Raw genomic sequence first — 20119 nt, forward strand, 5'->3', positions numbered from 1 at the left:
TTACATTTTATAATGTGAAACAGAGCAGTTGTTGAATGTTAACAAGCAACCTATGTGAGACTTCCTTCTTTGCTGTAGGACATCTAGCTTCGTTCTTGTATTAGACTTTTCTAATATCCCAAAGCCTTAGCTAGACTTTTTTTCTTTTACTTTCAAACATTTACCAAAAAATAACCATATGGAAAGAACTTTTAACTTTATTTCAAATTTTGACTCATAGAGAATACAGTAATACAATGACTGAACCACCAAGTAAGCTGGAACTGGCAGCTTCTGTATTTTTCATGCTGACTGGCAGGTACTAGAATCTGTTGCCTTTACATGCACGAGAAAGTAGGAGTATTCCAGAACTGTCTGCCGAAATCCGTACCCAGATACAGAATGATCAATACTGTATCTTCAAGGCTTCCTTTTGAATTTTGGTGTGCGTTCGTTGTGTGTGTTTGTTTGGTTTTTAATATGAACAGGACCGAACAGGAAAGGATCAGGGTTGCATCCAGTTTGTTGCTAAGACTGTAAATAAAATTTGACTGAATTAATGCCTTCAGAATGTACAATAGGTTTCTTTATGATCTGGAGAAAAGCAGTTTACTTTTGGTGGGGAATAGTCCCATATAATTACGTGCTGCATTGAAATGATGGGTGTGACAGCTGTTCACTGGTCTCTTCTTAACAAGTGTAGAAGTGTAGTGTGGAGTTGTTTTATACATCTGTACTGAGAACTGCAGTTGTGTGGTGGTTCATGGGGGGTTTTTTTGTTTGTTTGGGGTTTTGGGTTTTGTTTGGGGTTTTTTTTTGTTGGTTTTTTTTTAGTGGTTACATGGCTTCAAATATTGGAAACAGCCACATTTGCAAAAGATATAATAAAATGTACCATTTCCTGAGAACTACCTGTGCACCATCTAGGTTCTTTGTAGCAGAATGCTCTGCCTCAGGGGAAAACAGTTGTGCTGGCAATATTACTGCCACTTAGTTCTTTAGTATTTCCCCCCAAAAAAACACTTTTGCAATTCAAGGTTTGAGCTCTAAATCCTGACATCTGATAGCCATTCTTAGCTATGCTCACTGTTTGGGAGTCTGTAGTCTAACATACTATGTTTTTCTCACAGAAGGGACTCTTTCTGGCCTAACACCTGCTTTATTCTTGCTGAATTCCTAGTTTTCTTATGGTGAGTCTGAGAGTGATACTACAAACTGAAATCACAAACAGAGGACTTAGATTTCAGGAAAGGACTACATTGAAGGACAAGATAAATAATGTGAAAACAAAGATCTTGTTTTCTTCCAGTGTTCTTTTGTGACTGGACTAAAATGAGAAAAATGTGTGTGGGGTTGGGAAAACAAATACAAGCAACCCGATCCACTGCATAAGTCAAAATGAAAATTTTCAAGTATTCTAGAAGGCATCATCAGATCTTTAAAGGATTTAAGCTGACCTCTCCATAACCTCCATATGTGCAGAGACAAAAGGACATGCCGAGAGGAAGCATGTCTGAAAGCATTACAGTAATGTGCTCCGGACAATGGAAATGCTGAGCTGCCTGGTATTTAGAGTATTTGCATGGAGATTCTGTGGCACAGTATATCAGCGTTTAGCATTTTTCTTTACAGAACAAGACAACATTCCTGAAACTAATACCTTAAAAAAAATGGGATTTGGATACAGGTTCCAAGGGACTTGTTTTATTGGGGGTGAGAATGTGAGGGGAGTCTTGGAGTATGAATTAGAGTACTGCGTTTCAAACATGGGCCTGAGTTTCACACCAATTTTCTTTCTTCCTCATCTGAATTGAAAAATTGTTAATTATGGGAAGATATTTATTGGAAAGGCAGAAAGAGGGCGTGAGTAAAGAATTAGATATAAATCATCTCCCTTGTTTAATATTTTTTAAAAAAGAAGAGTCTTGAGCTGGCTGGATTCTAATTACCCTGGTAAAATAAATGCTAAGTGAGTTAAGCTGAGTAGTAACAACAATGCATCTTTAAAGAATTCCTTAAATACAACTTCGGTTACGAAGGCAAGTAACTAATTAAATTCTAGTCATCTTTTTGCACTGAACAGGTCTCACACCTTCCCCCACAGCATAAATTTTGAATGCAAATGATTTGATTTGTACAAATGTTACAGGGGACAGATTTTTACAATACTGTATTAGACATGGAGACAGCTAATGGCTGGCACCAGTCCTTGCCAGGGTGGTTGGAAACATAAATGTTGAAAACTGCAGCAATTTTTTTTTCCAATCAAGCTGACACAGACTTGAATTCATAAGCTTATACAACCTAAAAATGTTGTTTTCCTCACTTGTAAATATAACAAATTTAGAGACTTGTATTTTCATCTATAAAATGTTCTGCTGTCTGCCTCCAGCAAGGTGTTAGCAGGAAAAGTTGTCAGTAAAAATACATATGAGACAGTTGTGGGAGTGCCCCGTACAGCACCAGAGGTTTGCAAGCTCCTACCAACTTCTAAATTTATTGTTCATCAATGTCAGTGAGATTCATTCCAGCGTCTAAATTAAAATTTCAGTATAAAAGGCCAGTTGGGGTTTCAGTTCTGAATTACTGGAGATTCCGTTGTTTCGACAATAATGTTTGTCAGTTTTTCATATTTCTTTTACATTTTAATTATAACTCATCAAATCTTAACCGATTACTCCTGGGTTAGACTCAGAAGAATGTCACTGAAGAGTGTTTTAATTTAATGGAAGCAGTGTAACATCTGTTTCTAATGTTTTAAAAGCCAATTTATATGGAAATTTTGCTTTATCGAGAAGTCAATAGATATGTAGTTTTCTAACACCTCCTGTAAAAATCAAAACTTGAATTAAAGGAGCACCAAAGCAATGCTATTCTTTCTTGTGGTAGCAGTGTAATTGCATTTTCACAGCCTTTCATTTGTACCCTTTTCCTTCTGCTGAAATGAAGTTTTTATTTGTCTTTTGTAGTCGAGCCATCAAGACAAACCAGGACCTTCTGCCCGAGACGCCGTGGACCCAAATCTTCTACAATGACTTTTGGGGGACGCTGCTCACTCACAGTGGGAGCCACAAGTCCTACAGACCTTTCTGCACTCTCTCCTTCCGCATTAACCATGCCGTTGGAGGGATGGATCCATGGGGCTACCACCTCGTAAATGTCCTGTTACATGCTGCAGTCACAGGCCTTTTCACAAACTTCTCCAGGATCCTGTTTGGGGATGGGTACTGGACCTTGATAGCAGGCCTGCTGTTTGCATCTCATCCCATCCACACGGAAGCCGTAGCGGGAATCGTAGGGAGGGCAGACATTGGAGCCTGCCTCTTCTTTCTGCTTTCCCTGATGTGTTACGTGAAGCATTGCTCTACCAGAGGTTCCTCACCAAGTACTTGGGGCTGGATCTTGGGAGCGGGGCTGTGTGCAGGATGCAGCATGCTGTGGAAGGAGCAAGGAGTGACTGTTCTGGCTATTTCAGCGGTGTACGATATCTTTGTATTTCATCGACTGAAAATGCATCAGATCATTCCTGCTTTATACAAGGTGAGTCTCCTTTTCTTTCCCAGAAGCTATTTGTAAGGCACCAATCACTGTTAAACAGGTGCTAAATGAGTTTTCAAGTACACAATAATTCTTAGTAGTTTAGTCAACTCCCAGAAATAAACACAGATGTCTAATGGTGAAAGAACATTTAAAGCAGTTTAGTATGGGGGGTTTAAATTTTGTTTAAACAATGTGTTATTATCCATTGCTATTACTTGACGCTGGGGGTGGATTTTTTTCAATTACTTTCCTTGCTTCCAGCAGCTCCCTCCTCATTCTGTTTACTGTTGAGCATTGGATATCTGTCTGCCTTTTGCAAAGAATTCATTCATGCTTTTATCCTCCTGTATCTTGCAAACTCAGCTTAGTTTGGTTGGGTGTGCAAGTGTGGCAGCTGATACCATCTGCAGGCTTCCTGAGGCAAAGATAAAGCTCTTATTGTTCTAGATTAACAGAGATGCATAGGACCTGGGTACATGCCTTTGGCGTGTATTTTTTTCTCCCCCTAAAAGGAGCTATGACTCAAATGTGTTATTGCCTTAACAAAATAAATATTTATCATTTTTTAACTTCTTGCCCCAAACCAAACAAGTTAAAATAAGCAAACAAACAATCAAACCCACCAATCCCCCCTAACTTCCTTCTCCCAAAACCGCGTGTATTTTAGTGGTACCCAGAAACCCCAGCCAAAATCAAGACTTATTTACATCCGTTGCTGTACAAAAGAGTAGGCTGAGTATATGTAATTTTATTTTCAATGAAATGACTTTCTTTCAGAAAAATACTGACTTAATAAAAGGAAAATGTTTCATAGGGACATGTATTGTCACATTTTTCAGTGAGACATAACCAAGAAAAGCAATAAAACAAAGTAAGTCTTTGCAATCTATCTCAAACACCATGATTTAAAAATTTTGATTTCTCAGATGAATTGAAAAGAAAGTGTAGATTTTGATAAAGAAGTGACAACGATTTCTGCTTGTATAGAATATATATCTATAGTATAAAAGGGAAAATAGTAGAGTCAAAAAAACAAGTCTGTGGTAGTTCTCTTTAAACTGCTGTAGCGTGTTGAGGTTGTTATGGTCTTTTCTGACAAAATTGGAAAGGAAAGAAGCATTTCTTAGATTATTATTTTTTTAAAAACACGTGTATTGGAGTATTAAGACCTCTGTTGAATGTCAGTAGCCATATACCGTATGTTATATTGTGCACTTAACGCTGAGTGGAAACAAACGGTAAACTGATTAAGTTTGGGGTTTTTTTTTTTAAAAGTACATCTGTGACAGCAAGCTTTATCCTGAAAGATACAGGAAGAGATTTTGTGAAGTGCTTCAAGGAGTTTGGTTCATAACTCAAGTGTTAGCCTATCCTATAGAATTAAACAGTGGTAAAAACATTCATGTGGCACATACAGAATTCTGAACACCTTTTGCATGACTTCCCACCAAATCTAAACTAGTGTTCCTCACAGCCTCTCCTCATTGCAGCCTGCAATGACCAAGATACAGTCATGGAGTTGGGAAGTTTTTTATTACAGAACACTCATTGCTCAAAAAGAAAACCTTTGGAGAGGTTTCTGATGAACTTTCATGGGGAAAAGGTGGGTTTTTTTTTCCTTTTTCTCCCTTTTCTGCTTCAGGGCCAGGGTAATACTGGTCCAGAAAAGACCTAAGTGACACAGGTGAAATCCAGGCTTCCACATCCTAAGTCTTTGAACACAAGGCTTCTTTTCCTAGGTGTGGAGCTCTGCATTTGAACACCTGGCTTGTACAGTTTTTTTTCACTCCGCATCAGACTTGTCTTGGACAGCAAACTAGTGTCAATGCTTAAATTTTTTTCTCTCTGTAATGATAGAAATAATAATTCTATGCTTTGTAGATTACAAACCTTTATGGAGATTGGATTTTAGCTGGAGGGAATTTTATGGGGAGGGACCATGGTGAGCAAAAATATGAATATTTTGCTTAATCTGCCAGAAATGCGTTTCCTAAATCACTAACTTACTGGGCTGCATTTTCTCTGTACATATGTTGAGGCTGAGCACTGCTGACCAAGTTTTACCTGAATACTAGGGAAGCCTCTGTTCAGTCATTTACAGTGATGAGGAGCTCAACTGGGACCTTCAGTTATATCTTCAGTAAAGATTCTTTTTTCCTTAAGTTTTACAAAAATCATTGACAAATTACATAAATTTCTGTAAGAACATTGCAGGGCTTGGGATGCCAGGAATATTTTTGTTGACCTAGCCTACTATGAGAAGTGTGTCTTTTTGACACACTTGTCTGTATACTCTTTTGTACTCAAATTTTGCATGACCTCTACCTTTAGCATCACAGTTTCCTGTTCCCAAGCACTCTATGGGAAGTAAAGGAGTGAAATACAAGACTTTTCTAAGGATAATCACTGTAAATTCAGAATAAATCAAGACAGGTATCTCAAATAGGAACAAAGGTAGCACCTTAAAAGTAAACTAAAGCAAATGCTTCAGTCTTCTGGAGAGCTTCACACTGTGTAATAAAAACATTTTAGGGCAATAAAAACATTACTATTTACCTAAAAAAGATACTGAAAATAATTATTTTAGTGCATTGCCTTCTTTTCAGTCAATATTTTCTGAAGCAGTTTCTTACTGTGTTTATATTTCCTTTGGTCTTTGAATTTTACTGTTTCACATCAAATACTGATTAGAGAATGTTCAGATTAGTGAGACTGTCTCTGGCCTGTTCCATCTGAAGACTGGAAATTGTTTTTGGAGGATGCTATTTAGTTGATATGGATGGATAATTTGAGAATGGCCAATGTACTGGGAGTTGAGAAATTTGGTTTTTGATTGCAGCATGTCTGACCAATGTTTGACAAGTCCTGACCATGAAGGCAAGTTAGATGCTGTCCTCTTGATTTGAAATTACTCTTTAGATTTATTTTGAAATAATTTGAAGATTATTATGCTGCAAGATGGGCATTTTAAAGTGATAACCTGCCTCTTCTGAACTCACTAGTAAAAACAGGGCTAAGTTTTCTTACTAAAACCTTTGTATGTATGTGTGTTTACATATACAATAATAAAAGACAAGGGTTTGGGTTTTTTTTGGTAAAGTTTTATATTTAAAATAATCAAAATCCCAAAGTGTTAAGACAACAGATTAATTTTTGCATTAAAGCACAGGCTCAAACAAAAATGAACAAAGCTTTCAACTCTGCATCTCTTCAGGATCATTTGGGTGTTCCCTTTTTCTTGCTGCCGCTTTGGTCTTAAATAAAATGTATCCCTAGTAAGAACTGACAAATTCTTTTTCCTAGAACAAACTCTAAAATCCTCCTTAAACAAACAAAAATCAACTTTTGGATTAAGGGGTTTGTTTTTTTTTCTTTAATGTTGTTGTCTACACTTTTTCTTGCTTGAAAAGACATTTCTGCATTGCAAATTGCATGAGACCGAAGTAGGCATCTACAGCTGAGTCACTCCATGTAATCCAACTGGCTTGAATATTTCAAAAACTGGAGTACGGTTTAAACTGTAACAAAAAAAAAACCTCCCACCAAACAAAACTCCATCTTATCAGAGGACTCTTTATTAGAATGTCTGGGCAATTAGAAAGAACTGTGTCCATTTACTTGTTCTGGAATTTGTGCTTTGTGTTTTCCCAGTGTAAACACTGGGGGAGGGCAACTGGAGGAGAAAGTGTGTGTGTAGGACGACATCAAAACGGGCAGTCTAGGAAAAAGTTAGGGTCTTTTGTCATGCATTGGAGAGGAGAGGCATAGAATGGAACCAAAGAAGAATGGAAAATAATTTTAAGAGATGGTTAGCTTAAATCTGAACTAAAAAAGTAAGCAGTAACGATAGGAAACTGCAGAATAAACTGCATGCCCCTGTAGCTTTGTAATGGAATGGTAGAAAGGAGCTACCCCTTTCAATCTACCTAACCTTAAGATAAACCCTCTGCAGCTGAGCTGACACAACTGTTACCTAGGCTGTGCTGCAAACTAGAACCGAGAGGGAATGCAGGTCAAAAATAACCCTTAAACCCCACTCCCCAAATATCCCAGCTATATCTCTAGGAGTTATTTTAAACCTGAATCAATTCAATTATATCCAGTCCTCATCATTTCCCTACAGACAGCTGTACTGGGAAATACTGGGAGGAAAGCTAAGGTGCAGGGGGCAGGAACAAGGAGCAGAGAACGAGGGATCTGGGGGAGTGGGCGGTTAAGGACCAGGGCTGGCTTGCTGCCAGGCTATGGCTTTCTTATGCTCCACCAGATGGTAGGAGATGGCATTGGGGTGGCAAGCCTGTTTTTTTCCATTTTGTTCTGATCTTTAGGCTGAGTTTCCAATAAATACGAAATGGTGGCTACTGCCCAAGACCAGTAGCTGTTTACTGGGCTCACACCTATTATCATGTGAGTCCTGATTTGTCACATCGAGTACATGACAGCATCCCAGTGCGATTTGAGTAGACTGGCAAGGCTTCTGAACAAGGCAGCTGCAGAGCAGGACCACCAGCAGAGCAGATGAATATTACCCCTTATTTAGAAGCTATTCTTAATGCATTTTAAAAATGTATATCGTAGCTACTTATTAAACTATCCAGCTCTTTTCCCTGTCATCTGCGTATTGGTTATTCAGTAGAACTTGGCTGCTGATTTTTTTCCTTTTGCCAAGTCTTATATTCCCGTCTGCCTGTGATGCTTTCACTATGGCTGGCAAAGTTGTCAGTCTGGACCCCGTTTCATTTGGTTAGCTCTATTTTATTCTGTCTGACTGGCTTTTGAAGTGCACACTGACAAGAATATATTCTCAGTCTTTAAGTCAGCAATTTTGGTGGAAGTGTATTTATTGCGGTCATAAATACGAATCTGAAATGAGAGCAATTAAAAAAAAAAAAAAAGGTGATGCTGTACTGGGGCAAAGCATTCCTTATGGAAGAAAGTTAGGCTTTTGTTTGATTTTTCAGCATTTTAGACCCTGAGTCATTCCCAGTCTAAGTTGCGTAGCAGGTATGCAGATTGATTGAGTTGTCATGTATCACAGGTATCAGATGACTGTACCTGTCAGCAGCTAGGCTTGTGCACGTTAAACCTCCAAAAGTGTAGAGGTGGGAGGGGGAAACCTGAATACGGGAGAAAGCTGTGATCGAGTTCGTAATTATAGAAAATATGCAAATTCAGAGGCCTAATTCTTTTGTACTTGCAATCTCCAGCTTGAGAGCAGAACCATTAATCAACATAGCAGTACAGAGTCTTCTGTCCAATTAGTAGTACAAAGCTAATATAAACCCTACTGTGCTGCCCTTTTTTCCTCTTTTTTTTTAAAAAAAAAGAACTGGGGATGGAGCTGGACAATATTAGCACTTAAAAAGATGGGGCAAACGCATTTAAAGCTCATTTTTAATATAATAGTAATGATAAAATATTTATTGCTCTGTGGTTTATGTATACAAACTGCCTTACAGAAATAACTAAACCAGATGTATGCTCTACTAATGTTCCACTGCTACAGTATGGTAACGTTTTACCAGATCAACATATTGTTAGTACGGGGGGTTTGTTATACTAAAATAAGGAAACCTTTCTTATCCCATCACTTACTTGATTTAAATCTCCCCCCCGGGAGGTCTGCCTCACATGTGGAATTAGTTATTGGTATCTATAGCTTAACGTGAACCACAAATTGGATTGCAGGATGCATTATCTAACCTTCTGTGCTATTATAACAGTATTGGTTTTGTAAAAAGCAATTTTATTGGAGACCTATATTTTATTTAAGGTAATGATGTAAACCTAGGGCCTCCATGGATGACATGGTCAACCACCAAACCAAGTTTTATAAAACACTATTTTCTTTTATGGTCTTGGAACAGCCTTAGTTGTGGGTGACACGTATGATTCCTGCTCAAAACAGGACTTGCTGGGTATTAGATAAAGCTACTGATTTTTTTAGAACACTCTAAACTTGAAATAAGCCACTTTCTGCATTCTTTACTCTTTGAAGTCGTTACTTTTAGAACTATCGTGCTTTGGAAAGCAATTTCAAAATAAAATGCTGCTCGTGATTGAAATTTGCAGTTTTATCCTTCTCTTCTGAGGAGCTCTGAAGCCTTGGCAATGCAGTGGTTGGTCTTGCTGTTCTTTCACCTCTGCTCCAGCTACAAGTTATGCCATTTTGCAGCAGTGTTTTATCACAAGTTAAAATCTAGCTTGATGGTTTATTTTCTGCTTATTCTCTACAATCTAAGGAATTTTATTATGCTTGAACTTACCCACAGGCTTGGATACTTTGGCAGATCTGATCAGTAAGCTATTATTTTGTAAATTATTTTTCTCAGACACTTGCATGGGTAGGGTCCAGCCTTAGTCCCCTGTCTTTGAAATACAGTGTTTAGACTGGTAGGGCAGCAGCTGCTCCCTGGCAGGACAGACTTCATCCTTGGAGTCAGATACTTAGTAAACGTACTTTCCTTGAGACTGCTTTTGTCCCAGTTCAAAATAATAAATAACTTACAGCTTCAAAACATGCCCCGACCTCTCACAGGTTCATTTAGTCTAACAAGAGCTGCATATTCAAGTGCACTAAGCTGTTAAATGTTGCATTTGTAACCTTTTGCATTTCAAGAGCTGTGGAAGAGCTCAGTTGCCAGCTGGGGCCCAGTTCCCTAGCTGTGATCTCTCATTCTGCGGTGGTCAGCTGGGGGTTAATTTTTCTGGCAGCTTTAAGCCTGTACAAAATTGTGGAAATGCTGAGACGAATGTGCCTGCACATATATTGCTCATATTTACGGATGAGCCAGCCCGGTGCTTTTCTCTTCACTCTGCTGGATGGCAGCAGCATGAGGCCGGTATGGTCTTGACCATCACTCCCCCCTCCCCCCAGCAGATATTTCCTAGACAAAAGAAGCTTTCTCCAATTTACTTCTTTCTTGACAATTTCAAGTGGCTATTACTGCTGTTTCCTGTAGTTCCCACAGCTCCTTGCTGCTTTTCCTTTTGATCCTGAAATAAGAAAAGCAAGATTGGCCTCCACTATCTTTCTTCTCAGAGATACTGATCTCCTGCAGGTCCCTGTGATGTCAGTGGAGTGGTACTGAATTAGACATCAATATTTATAAATAGCTGTTGTTTCCTGAAAGTATTTTCGTGGGGTGATTCAAACCACTGAAACAGATCACATATGACAGAAATACGGCATCCTAAGGCAAATTTAGCAAACGTTGTATGTTTTTTAAAATGAGGAATCATAAGATATCTTGACGAAGTCACTGGCTTAAAATGGATTATATTTTAGTATTAAATCTGTAATGTCTTTATTGGAATTGCTACTAAAATCTGCATTACTTTTGTCTACCCGCTTGAACTCTACAATAATATTTTGGATACTGTATTTGAGAATTCCTCTTTGAGAACATGGAAAAGGCAAAGGCTTCTTTAATAAATGAATAAGTAAATAAAAAAAAAAAGGGAAGCCTTTTCATATTTACGGAGACTGTGAAGACATGAAGAACTTTCAGTTTAACAGAGAGGTTAGTTTGCTAGAGAAAGGTTGTCACTGTCTTCAGTCTTGCATAAGATTTATACTGCATGGTAGCATGCAAAGTATGCTGTGTTCTTCCATTCTACCCTCTGGCTTTAAGGGATCTCTTTTGAGGCAAAGGGTGAAAAAGCTTCCAAGGCCGTTGCACAGTTGGTGTTAGCACTCATTTTTCATTCTGAGGTTACATGCCAATTACTAATATCGAGAACAGTGTGACTTTTTCATGGTGCTGTTTAATTACATGGTATTGGTGGGCTTGCTACTTTGCAGTTTACAAAACCTGTGCAAATAATGTCAATCTGACAATGTTAATTAAAATATTTAATGAATCAAGCGAAAGCACCAAACTTACCATAGTGTGTAACTATGAACTGTGTTTCAGAACATTAAGAATATTTGCAGGTGTTGGTTTTTCTAATTGAAGAAGCTTTGCAAAACTGTTTTTCTAACAGCTGACAATTTTCCTGTCTAAAATATTAGTGTTAAAGAACAGCTAAATTTCATACCTTTTGATAGGAATGGCCAATGTATTAAGTATTTTATGCTGAGATAAGGGGACTTGGGTACCTGTGAACTTTGAGGAATAAGAAATATACGCAACTCTGGCCCATCTTCAATTTTCCATTTGTTCATGAGCTGGAAAGCCATGTCTCTTTTCCCTCTAGCTCTGCTTCTCCCATGAGTCAGTTGTCTGGGCACTGGCCACAAAATGGGAAAAACCACATACAGTGCTAAAGCTCAGTGATGTCTTAATGAGTTAAACGTCTCCTGGTGTAATTCCTTTCATGCAGATTTGCTTCAGGAGTTATGCCTTTCTGCTTAAACTTATTTTGGTGTCTTGGTTAAAGTGCATGCATTCATGATTATATTCATCAAGTAAGTATCCCTTGTGTTTGTTAAAAGCCAGACAAAAAGTTTACACCTATGCCTTGCATACAAATGTTCAATTATGAGTACTTTACATTGGCCTCCTAATGTCATGTTTAGGCACCTAAATGTCCTGATTTGATGAAGTGCTGAATGCCTGTAGCTCCTGAAGAGCTTTACTGAATGAACTCATTGCACTTGGTCGATCACAGCTAAACAGCAAGCTAGACTGTCTGCTCCCAGCAGTCAGGGCACACGCTAATAGTGTCAGAAGAGAAAAACCTGTAAGTATATCCCCAATCCAAATCAAACAGTTTAGGGAACAGGTGCAGCTTCTAGATGCTCCGATTCCCAGTAGTGCATTACGGCACCTGTTGGAAAGATAACACTGCTGAGGCTATGTGAAGATGAGGCTCCTGATTTCTTGAACATTTTAACTGCAGGCACCTAAGTTTCAGAACTGTAGTGCTCGGAAAGCATTGCCTGAGCCTATTCAGTAGAACTGTATTCTCAAAGACACTTGTCTTTCTACAGTCCTACCCAAGAGAGAGCCATTTCTGGTACACAAGCATGAGCTCAGATTCCAGACCTGGGAGAACATGTTTTGAAGGAACAGGAACACATGCAAACCCTGAGCCATGAGGGAGACTTTTTTCTTGGTATTAGTTTTAATTTTCAATTTCCTGGCTTATGCTCATTTTCATTTAAATTGTAATGATTTAATGATTGCGTGCACGCTTTTTCCGAGCTGAGTGATTCTAAACAGTAACCTATGTAGACAGTTACAGTATTAAAAATGGGGAAAATACAAGTGTCTGAGATTTACAGTGGAAATAGCCAGTTGTGATAGAAGGCAGCAGACATTTTCTGGCATATTTACTGGAGGAACTGAATGATATTTTGTACAGATGCCTGTATTTCTTTTTCCAGCTGCAAGGTAGATTAGGTATGGGGAGGGAAGGACCCCAGGCTTGCAGTCCTGGAGCTGTCTTTATGGGTCAATTGGTAGGAGGTAAAATTCTAGCCTCACTAACCTTGAATGTTTCTTGGAAAAAAAGAAGAATCCCTTGATGCTGTGGATAGTCCACATCGGGAGGAGGGGGAAAACAAAATATTTTTTGTTCCCAAGTTTCTAGGAAACTAATTGAAAATGCACATGAGGAAATTATGTTTAAATTATCCAGAAGCTTTTGCGGGAAGGGAGAGGGAATTTGTGTACTTTGTGCTCTTAAATGTCGGGTAGAACATATGTACCTTTTTATGGTCAGAATCATAAGACTTACAGACACATACACAGATTACTTCTAAGGCTGTAGATTTGACTGGGTTGTGCAAAAGTCAGAGCTTCTGTGACTTTTAAGCACCGAAATCTTGTTTTTTCGCCTTGACAATAAAATATGGAAATAAATTCCCATAGCAACAAAGTCTTTAAGGTGAATGTAGGGGCATATTGAGTTAATAAAGACAATGAGGGAACAAGGGAAAAGAGATGGTAGAATTGTATTGAGTCTCTGTAAATTCTTTCTCTCCCAGAAAACAGGACTTTGGAGGTTATGGATAAATTTTTTGCATGTTTTAGTCTGCACGTTTTAAAAGTAACCTGGGCAGCTTGTACTGCTGTAGAGCACAGTGAAGCTTGCATCAACAGCAGTGTTTGTTTAGTAGGGATTGTGAGATTACAGTTTATTTTAAAATACACATTTATTGTAGTTCTATCTCTTACTTGGAGACTTTTCTCCTTAAAAGGTATTATTAGAAGTGGCAAAATACCATGACAAAATAACTCTCATGAGTTTTAAAATGGAAAGAATGCCAATTTTTTTAACTTTAGTTCTTGTTTCTTTGGAGTACTTCATATATAACATTTTTGGCTTCTTGTAATTTGAAATCTGTGGAAACGCAGCATTAGCAATTTTATAGAGTGATTTTTTGTCGGTGGTGGTGTTGCTTTTTTTTGTTTGTTTAAACCATTATATGTTTTCACCTCTTCTGACCTGAGCTGTTAAACAAGAACTTGACTTTTTATGGGTAGTTTTGGTTGAGAATATGGATTAAAAAATACCTAGTTTGATGATTACTCAATCCTGTTTGTTTGCAAAGAAAATCCCAAGTATAATTTCTTCCAGAACAAAGTATCAAACTATGTATCTTTATCCCAATCCTAAATCCCTTTCAGCTGGCATTGCAGAGCTCCCTCTTGCATCTTATTCAGGGGGAAGTTACCTGCATAATGCATATTTCTACCTTGTTTTCTTTTCACCTTCTCTGATGTTTTACTGATTCACATACATACATATGTCTCACACAGCAAAAAAAAAGCCTGCTCCCCCCCAACAAGCTAAACAAAAACCCCCACCCAACACAAACAAAAAACTCACACAAAAAAACCCATCCCAAACTAAAAGCAAATGCTAAAAACCCCCCTTAAAAGAAACAAAAAAATCCCCACACAACCTTCTCTCCATGCATCTTTATTCTGGTAGTGGCATCTTTCCTTGGAAGAGGAATTCAATTGATTATTTCAATCAACTTCTGTAAAAGATCTTGGAAACATAGAATGGTTTGCGTTGGAAGGGATCTTAAGGATTGTCTAGTTCCAACCCCCCTGCTGTGGGCAGGGACACCCTCCACTAGACCACGTTGCCCAAAGGCCCATCCAACCTGGCCTTGAACACTTCCAGGGAGGAGGCATCTACAGCTTCTCTGGGCAACCTGTTCCAGTGCCTCACCACCCTCACAATAAAGAATTTTTTTCCTTATATCTGGTCTAAATCGACCCTCCGTCAGCTTAAACCCATTGTGCTGTCACTACACTCCCTTGTAAACAGTCCCTCACCATCTTTCCTGTAGGCCCCTTTCATGTACTGGAAGGCTGCTCTAAGGTCTCCCCAGAGCCTTCTTTTCTCCAAGCTGAACAACCCCAACTGTCTCAGCCTGTGCTCATAGAAGAGGTGCTCCAGCTCTCTGATAACCTTTGTGGCCCTCCTCTGGACTCACTCCAACAGGTCCGTGTCCTTCTTATGTTGGAGGCCCCAGAGCTGGATACAGTAGTCCAGGTGGGGTCTCATGAGAATGGAGTAGAGGGGCAGAATCCCCTGTCTCCACCTGCTGGTCATGCTTCTTTTGATGCAGCCCAGGATATGGTTGGCTTTCTGGGCTGCAGGTGTGCATTGCTGACTCACGTTGAGCTTGTTCATCAACACCCCCAAGTCCTTCTCCTCAGGGCTGTTCTCAATCCATTGAGACCAGCCATCTTAGTGGTAAGAAACTCTTATCTCAAGTTAGATATGTACCCTGTTTATGCAGTTAGTAATAATGGTACAATGTGAAAGTATCCAAGCTAAGTAACTTAAGGGACAGGACCTTAGTACAGACTACAAAAATGGGTCTAAAGGCAAGGTAAGTAGATGGGCTCCTTGGCTGCCTGATACTAGATTGGTATTAGTGTACAAAGTTTGAAGCTGACCAGTCAGCTACATATACACCACTTATGATTTCACCTGAGTATTTATGAGCCCTCTTTTTATCAGGATACCCTGTAGTCAAAATAACTTAGCGCTGTTACCATCTCAGGCCTTCTGAAATCGGAAGGGTAGTAATTGAGAGATAAACATTAACTTTGGGAAGTTTTAATTTGCTTTCTGTTTTGCAAATCTATAGAGTAAATCTTTTCAGGATTTCATCTCTAATCCTGAAGTTTGAAAAGGGGGAAGAAAAATTCCTTACATGATGAAAATTGTGCTTCTTACTTGATACTAGGGTACTTAAGAGAACACTGAGCTGGCTGCAATTGTGGCAGATTACTTGATCGCTGAACAGTCCCGCTTTTTACCTGAAGTTACACTTTAGGTATTATATGTAACCCATATTTAAAAAAAAAAAAGTAAAAGAAAAAAGCTCAATTCATCTATGTTAATATTTTAATTATTGCTTTGGTAGCTCTCTGTTGATGTATTTTGAAGATGTGTAGTTTCTAAACGCAACTTTAAAGAACACACATCTTTTAAATCCATCAGTTTTCAGTCTAGAAAATTGTTTTTGCTCCATTGTAGATTATGATATATGTGGTACTATGTTTGCTTTAGATCCTTGCAAATAACTGTTTCTACCTTGGCACTGCCCTGCTCATGATATGGTGTATTGTCAGCAATCTGTGATTGCACAGTAGCAAAAAGGTTGATGTGTCCTTGTGCTCTCAGGTTGGTCTCCGAGGCTCTGCAGTACCCAGATGGCTCTGCTGTGCTCTGGTAATCTGATAATAACTCCTGCCATCATCACGTGAAATAATGAAGATACAGGTGTCAGTGTAGCTTCTTCACTAATATCTGCCTTGTTCATATTTGTGACTGCAAATCTAAATCCAGTAAGGAAGTGATATATTCGTGTAATAGCTACGTGGCGTAGATTTCTTTTTTAGCTATAGCCTGGTTTTCAGCTAGAAATAAATTCAGTCTGAAATGATAACTTTATTCTGAAGCAGCAGTGATTTAGTAGGTTTATTAATGAAGACAGTGCTCATTGATGTAGTCCTTAATGCTCAACGTTTTTAGCTTCAGGTCTATACCAATCCTAATGAAAGTTTTTTTTGGTTTTTTTGGTTTTTTTCCCTCTCTATATTCCAATGAAAGAATTTCAGTGCCTGCTTAAGTCCAGTTCTTTGGACTAGCTGCCTAACGTGGAAGGAGGAAAGGGAGGAATTAGTAATGGTGGCAAAAAATGAAGAATTGATTGAAAAGCTGAGTGTATGATATGGAAACCAAAATTTGAGAATCTGTACAGGCTAACCATTCCTATATTAATCAGCACAGCTGTGCTTACCAGCCAGAGGATGCAGCACCTGTCCTCTAGCCTTATTGTAGGCAGTGTTTGTATGTTTTCTTATAAGTTTTGGCAGACCAATGAAAAGTGAATTTTATAAAATCTTATTTCATAAGTGACCTTGCATTCTGTGGCACTGGGTGGTTAGCGACCAACATACTGCCTCAATGGGGCAATGAATTCATGGTTTAATACAGTTATTTGTTTTACTTCTAGTGTAGCAGACAGATTCCAACCCGCAGGGGGAGCTTTTTAAGTCTGTCTGTCTGTCACATGGTCTGCTTTGCTATTTCCTCCTCTAGGCTGGGTTGCAGTATTTTAATTAAATGTTACATTACTGTGATACACAAACCATTTGAAATACTCAGATTTGTTTTTAAAAAAAAAAGTATTTTAAAAAACCCCAATCTACAAAACCTATATGTCCAAAAGCTTACTGTAGACTTAACCTTTTTGTGTGTCCCAAAGCCATGCTGCTCCACATCAACAGATTTCTTCCAGGCCTATTAATGTGAAGAGGTGCAGCAAAACAGCTCAGAAATTTTCTCACTAAAAATTCTAGAACTGCTTTTAAAAATAACATGTATTTGTGTCTTGTATCATAACACAGCTTAAGTTTTTCTTGAATCCTTTCAGGAATCTCAGTTTTCTGTGCATTAAAGCTAATAAGTAAATTCCATTTTTTTTCCTGTTGGTAATGTTGGTGGCTGTGGAAATTCAGTATCATCATGTCTTCTACACATAGTTTTTTGGTAATCTGATATATTCTGCCATTAACTGTCTGGTACAGCCAATTGTGAATTACATAGGCTGCTTGCAGAAATATAGACTCCTCGTGAAAGCTTAATTAAATGTAAATGTCCAGTTAACATTATCACAACTTCAGCAGTTCTGTACTTGAATGTTATATCCTTATTCTATGTGCTGTCTTTAAGAGTGAAGCCCACACGTTTTTAACGTGGGACTGTAGTCTTTTTCTGGATGTGGTGTCCTGTGAAGATCTTACTGAACCCTGAAGCAGGGCTTCATGTTCAAAAGTTGTTGTTCCTGGGTTGTTTGGTTTTTGGTTTTTTTTCTTCCTTAAGATATTTGATGATGTAATAGAAGCTGCCCTTATGATATGCTTAAGCCATTATAGGTGCAACTCTACTTCTATGTGGGAAACAGTAACATTCTTCTGTGAAAACAGCTTGAAAAGTAGTTCTGATGTGATTAATGCTAAACTTTTTTGAATGAACAAATGTGTTTGCAAGATCCTGCAAGTTCTTCATCAAGATTGCTTCACAAATTTTGCCTTGGTCACTATTTGACCATGTTTTCTTGGTCTATAGGCCATGAATGACTGGGCCTGAAGAAGGACTAACTAGAGATACTCCCCCCAAAATGGGAGGCTGGTTAAACAAGATCTAAGCTGTCAAAGAATTGGTAAAACGACTTTGTTTTCTGACAAGACAATGCATGGTTTTCAATGTCCTTCTGCAACAAAGGTCTCCTGATATTTTTAAAGTTATTGGAGAAATAGCAGAAAAGGGAAAGACCACTGTATTTTGGGTAGCTTTTCCCTGTCATGCAGAGAGAAAATCTTTCATTTGTCGGAAGCTGTTGTGTCCTTTGGATGGTAAAAATTTCAGTGGTGGGTAATACAGGCGAATAAATACTAAATGTTTACTACTTCACAGCTACTTCAGATAGGAAATGTTAATGCAGCTATGGCTGCCACTCAAGTCTGATTAATCAATTTCTACATTAGGCCTGCCATTTGGGACCCCACTGAATACTAGGGACTTGCCATCTGAAGTTAACAGCAGCAATGGATTTTAAAGGATTATTGTTCTACTAGAAGATTTCTCTGATATCCAAGTGTGGGATTATTGTATATATGTCTTAATCTGGGAGTTTAGATTTGTTTTTTAAGGTCTATCCCTGTCTCTAAAAAGCTGTGATATTTTTCAAAGCATGCACAGAAAATTATTGGTATGAAGATCACATTGAAACGCTTGATGCAAAGTCAAAATTCCTATTAATGAATCACAGTTAATCTGCTTTAGTCTATTTGAACTGCCTGTCAGGGACATCCAGATTTGATATTTTGCAGAAAAGAATACAAGATTGTCATGTTGCTGCTTAAATATGAGAGTGAGTTGTGGGTAAGTGATTGGAAATAGGCACGATGTTGTGCCCACGTAGCATTTTCTCATGAAGTTAACAAACGCTTTTAATAACAAACAACATTATTTTTGTAAAAGGGAAATAAAATAATACATGGTCAGATAAATCTTTCAGAGGAAACACAACAGCAGTGAAAACTGAAAGAGAAAATGATTTAATGGTCGCCAGAGTGAAATGAGACTGTTAGCAGCAGAGAAAGGGAAGAACTTATTTAGCGACAATGAGAAGGGGCTGAAAAAAACACACGCACCCCAAAAAAACCCAAACAACCAAAACCAAACAAAAACCACCACCACCATCCCCCCAAAAAAAACCCACCCGAAACCAAAACCCCACAAACCAAAAACCAGGATGCAGACTTTGTCACTAAAATAATTTTCTAAGAATAACAACCCAGTTAGAGCAGTTGGGAAACAAGGAAGAACATGCATGAATTTAATCCTATTTTTTTGTTTAGAAAGATTGTAAAGTGAAACAAGATGATGAAGAGAATGGAATGTAATAAGAAAAATATGAATTCATCATGTCATTGAGTCTTGAGATCATAGTTTCAATTACAGCTCAAGCTTTAATGTTTTAGTTTCTCACTCAGTAGAGGTTATAGTATACAGAGAGGGAAGTGAGTGCATTCATATTTTGAGATGCATTAATTTAGTTGGTAGATCGTACACAGTGCTAGCAGTAAACTTTTGAAGGGATAATGTTTCATCTTACCTAGAAATACTGAATTTTACATGTAAAAGATTCAATTAAAAATACACAAATTCTTTCGAGTGGTTTCAAAAATTTGTTGTCTGAATTTCAAGTCCTGCACTTCTTATCCATCTCAGTTTTGCTTAAAATAATTCATATTGGTTTTGTTGAGACAGTTACCATGTGGATGAAAACCTGGGTAGCTGACACACAAATCAGAGGGATAAATGACTTTGTCACAAATAAGTGGGGTGTTAGAGGCTTATATTTGGGTCTGTACTATTTTATGTCTTTGTAAATATTTTATAAGAGTCCCTTAAAATGCACTAAGGAAATTTGTGGAGGATTTTAAAATGAAAGGACTCAAGTATACCACTAGTGAAAGGAGATAACACAAATGACAGCTCTCAAGCAAACAGAGGTAATCTTTTGAGGTCGTTTGAAACATTTCCAGATGACTAAGAATTATCTATTTTATGTATGTTGTCCTTTTATTACAACAGAGGATCTGAAAAGCGT

At 38.2% G+C, this 20119-nt stretch overlaps 1 protein-coding gene across 1 annotated transcript in view; it reads left to right on the forward strand.

Moving 5' to 3' along the window:
• The window catches only part of TMTC2 (transmembrane O-mannosyltransferase targeting cadherins 2), a 260172-nt gene that overhangs the window by 101422 nt on the left and 138631 nt on the right, over positions 1 to 20119 (forward strand). Inside the window, exon 2 of the mRNA XM_075747904.1 lies at positions 2949 to 3519. Coding sequence (XP_075604019.1) covers positions 2949 to 3519 — 571 coding nt within the window. The remainder of the gene's footprint in view (positions 1 to 2948; positions 3520 to 20119) is intronic.

This window comes from Balearica regulorum, chromosome 1 (assembly GCF_011004875.1).
Source record: "Balearica regulorum gibbericeps isolate bBalReg1 chromosome 1, bBalReg1.pri, whole genome shotgun sequence".
In the NCBI taxonomy this organism is placed as follows: Eukaryota; Metazoa; Chordata; class Aves; order Gruiformes; family Gruidae; genus Balearica; species Balearica regulorum.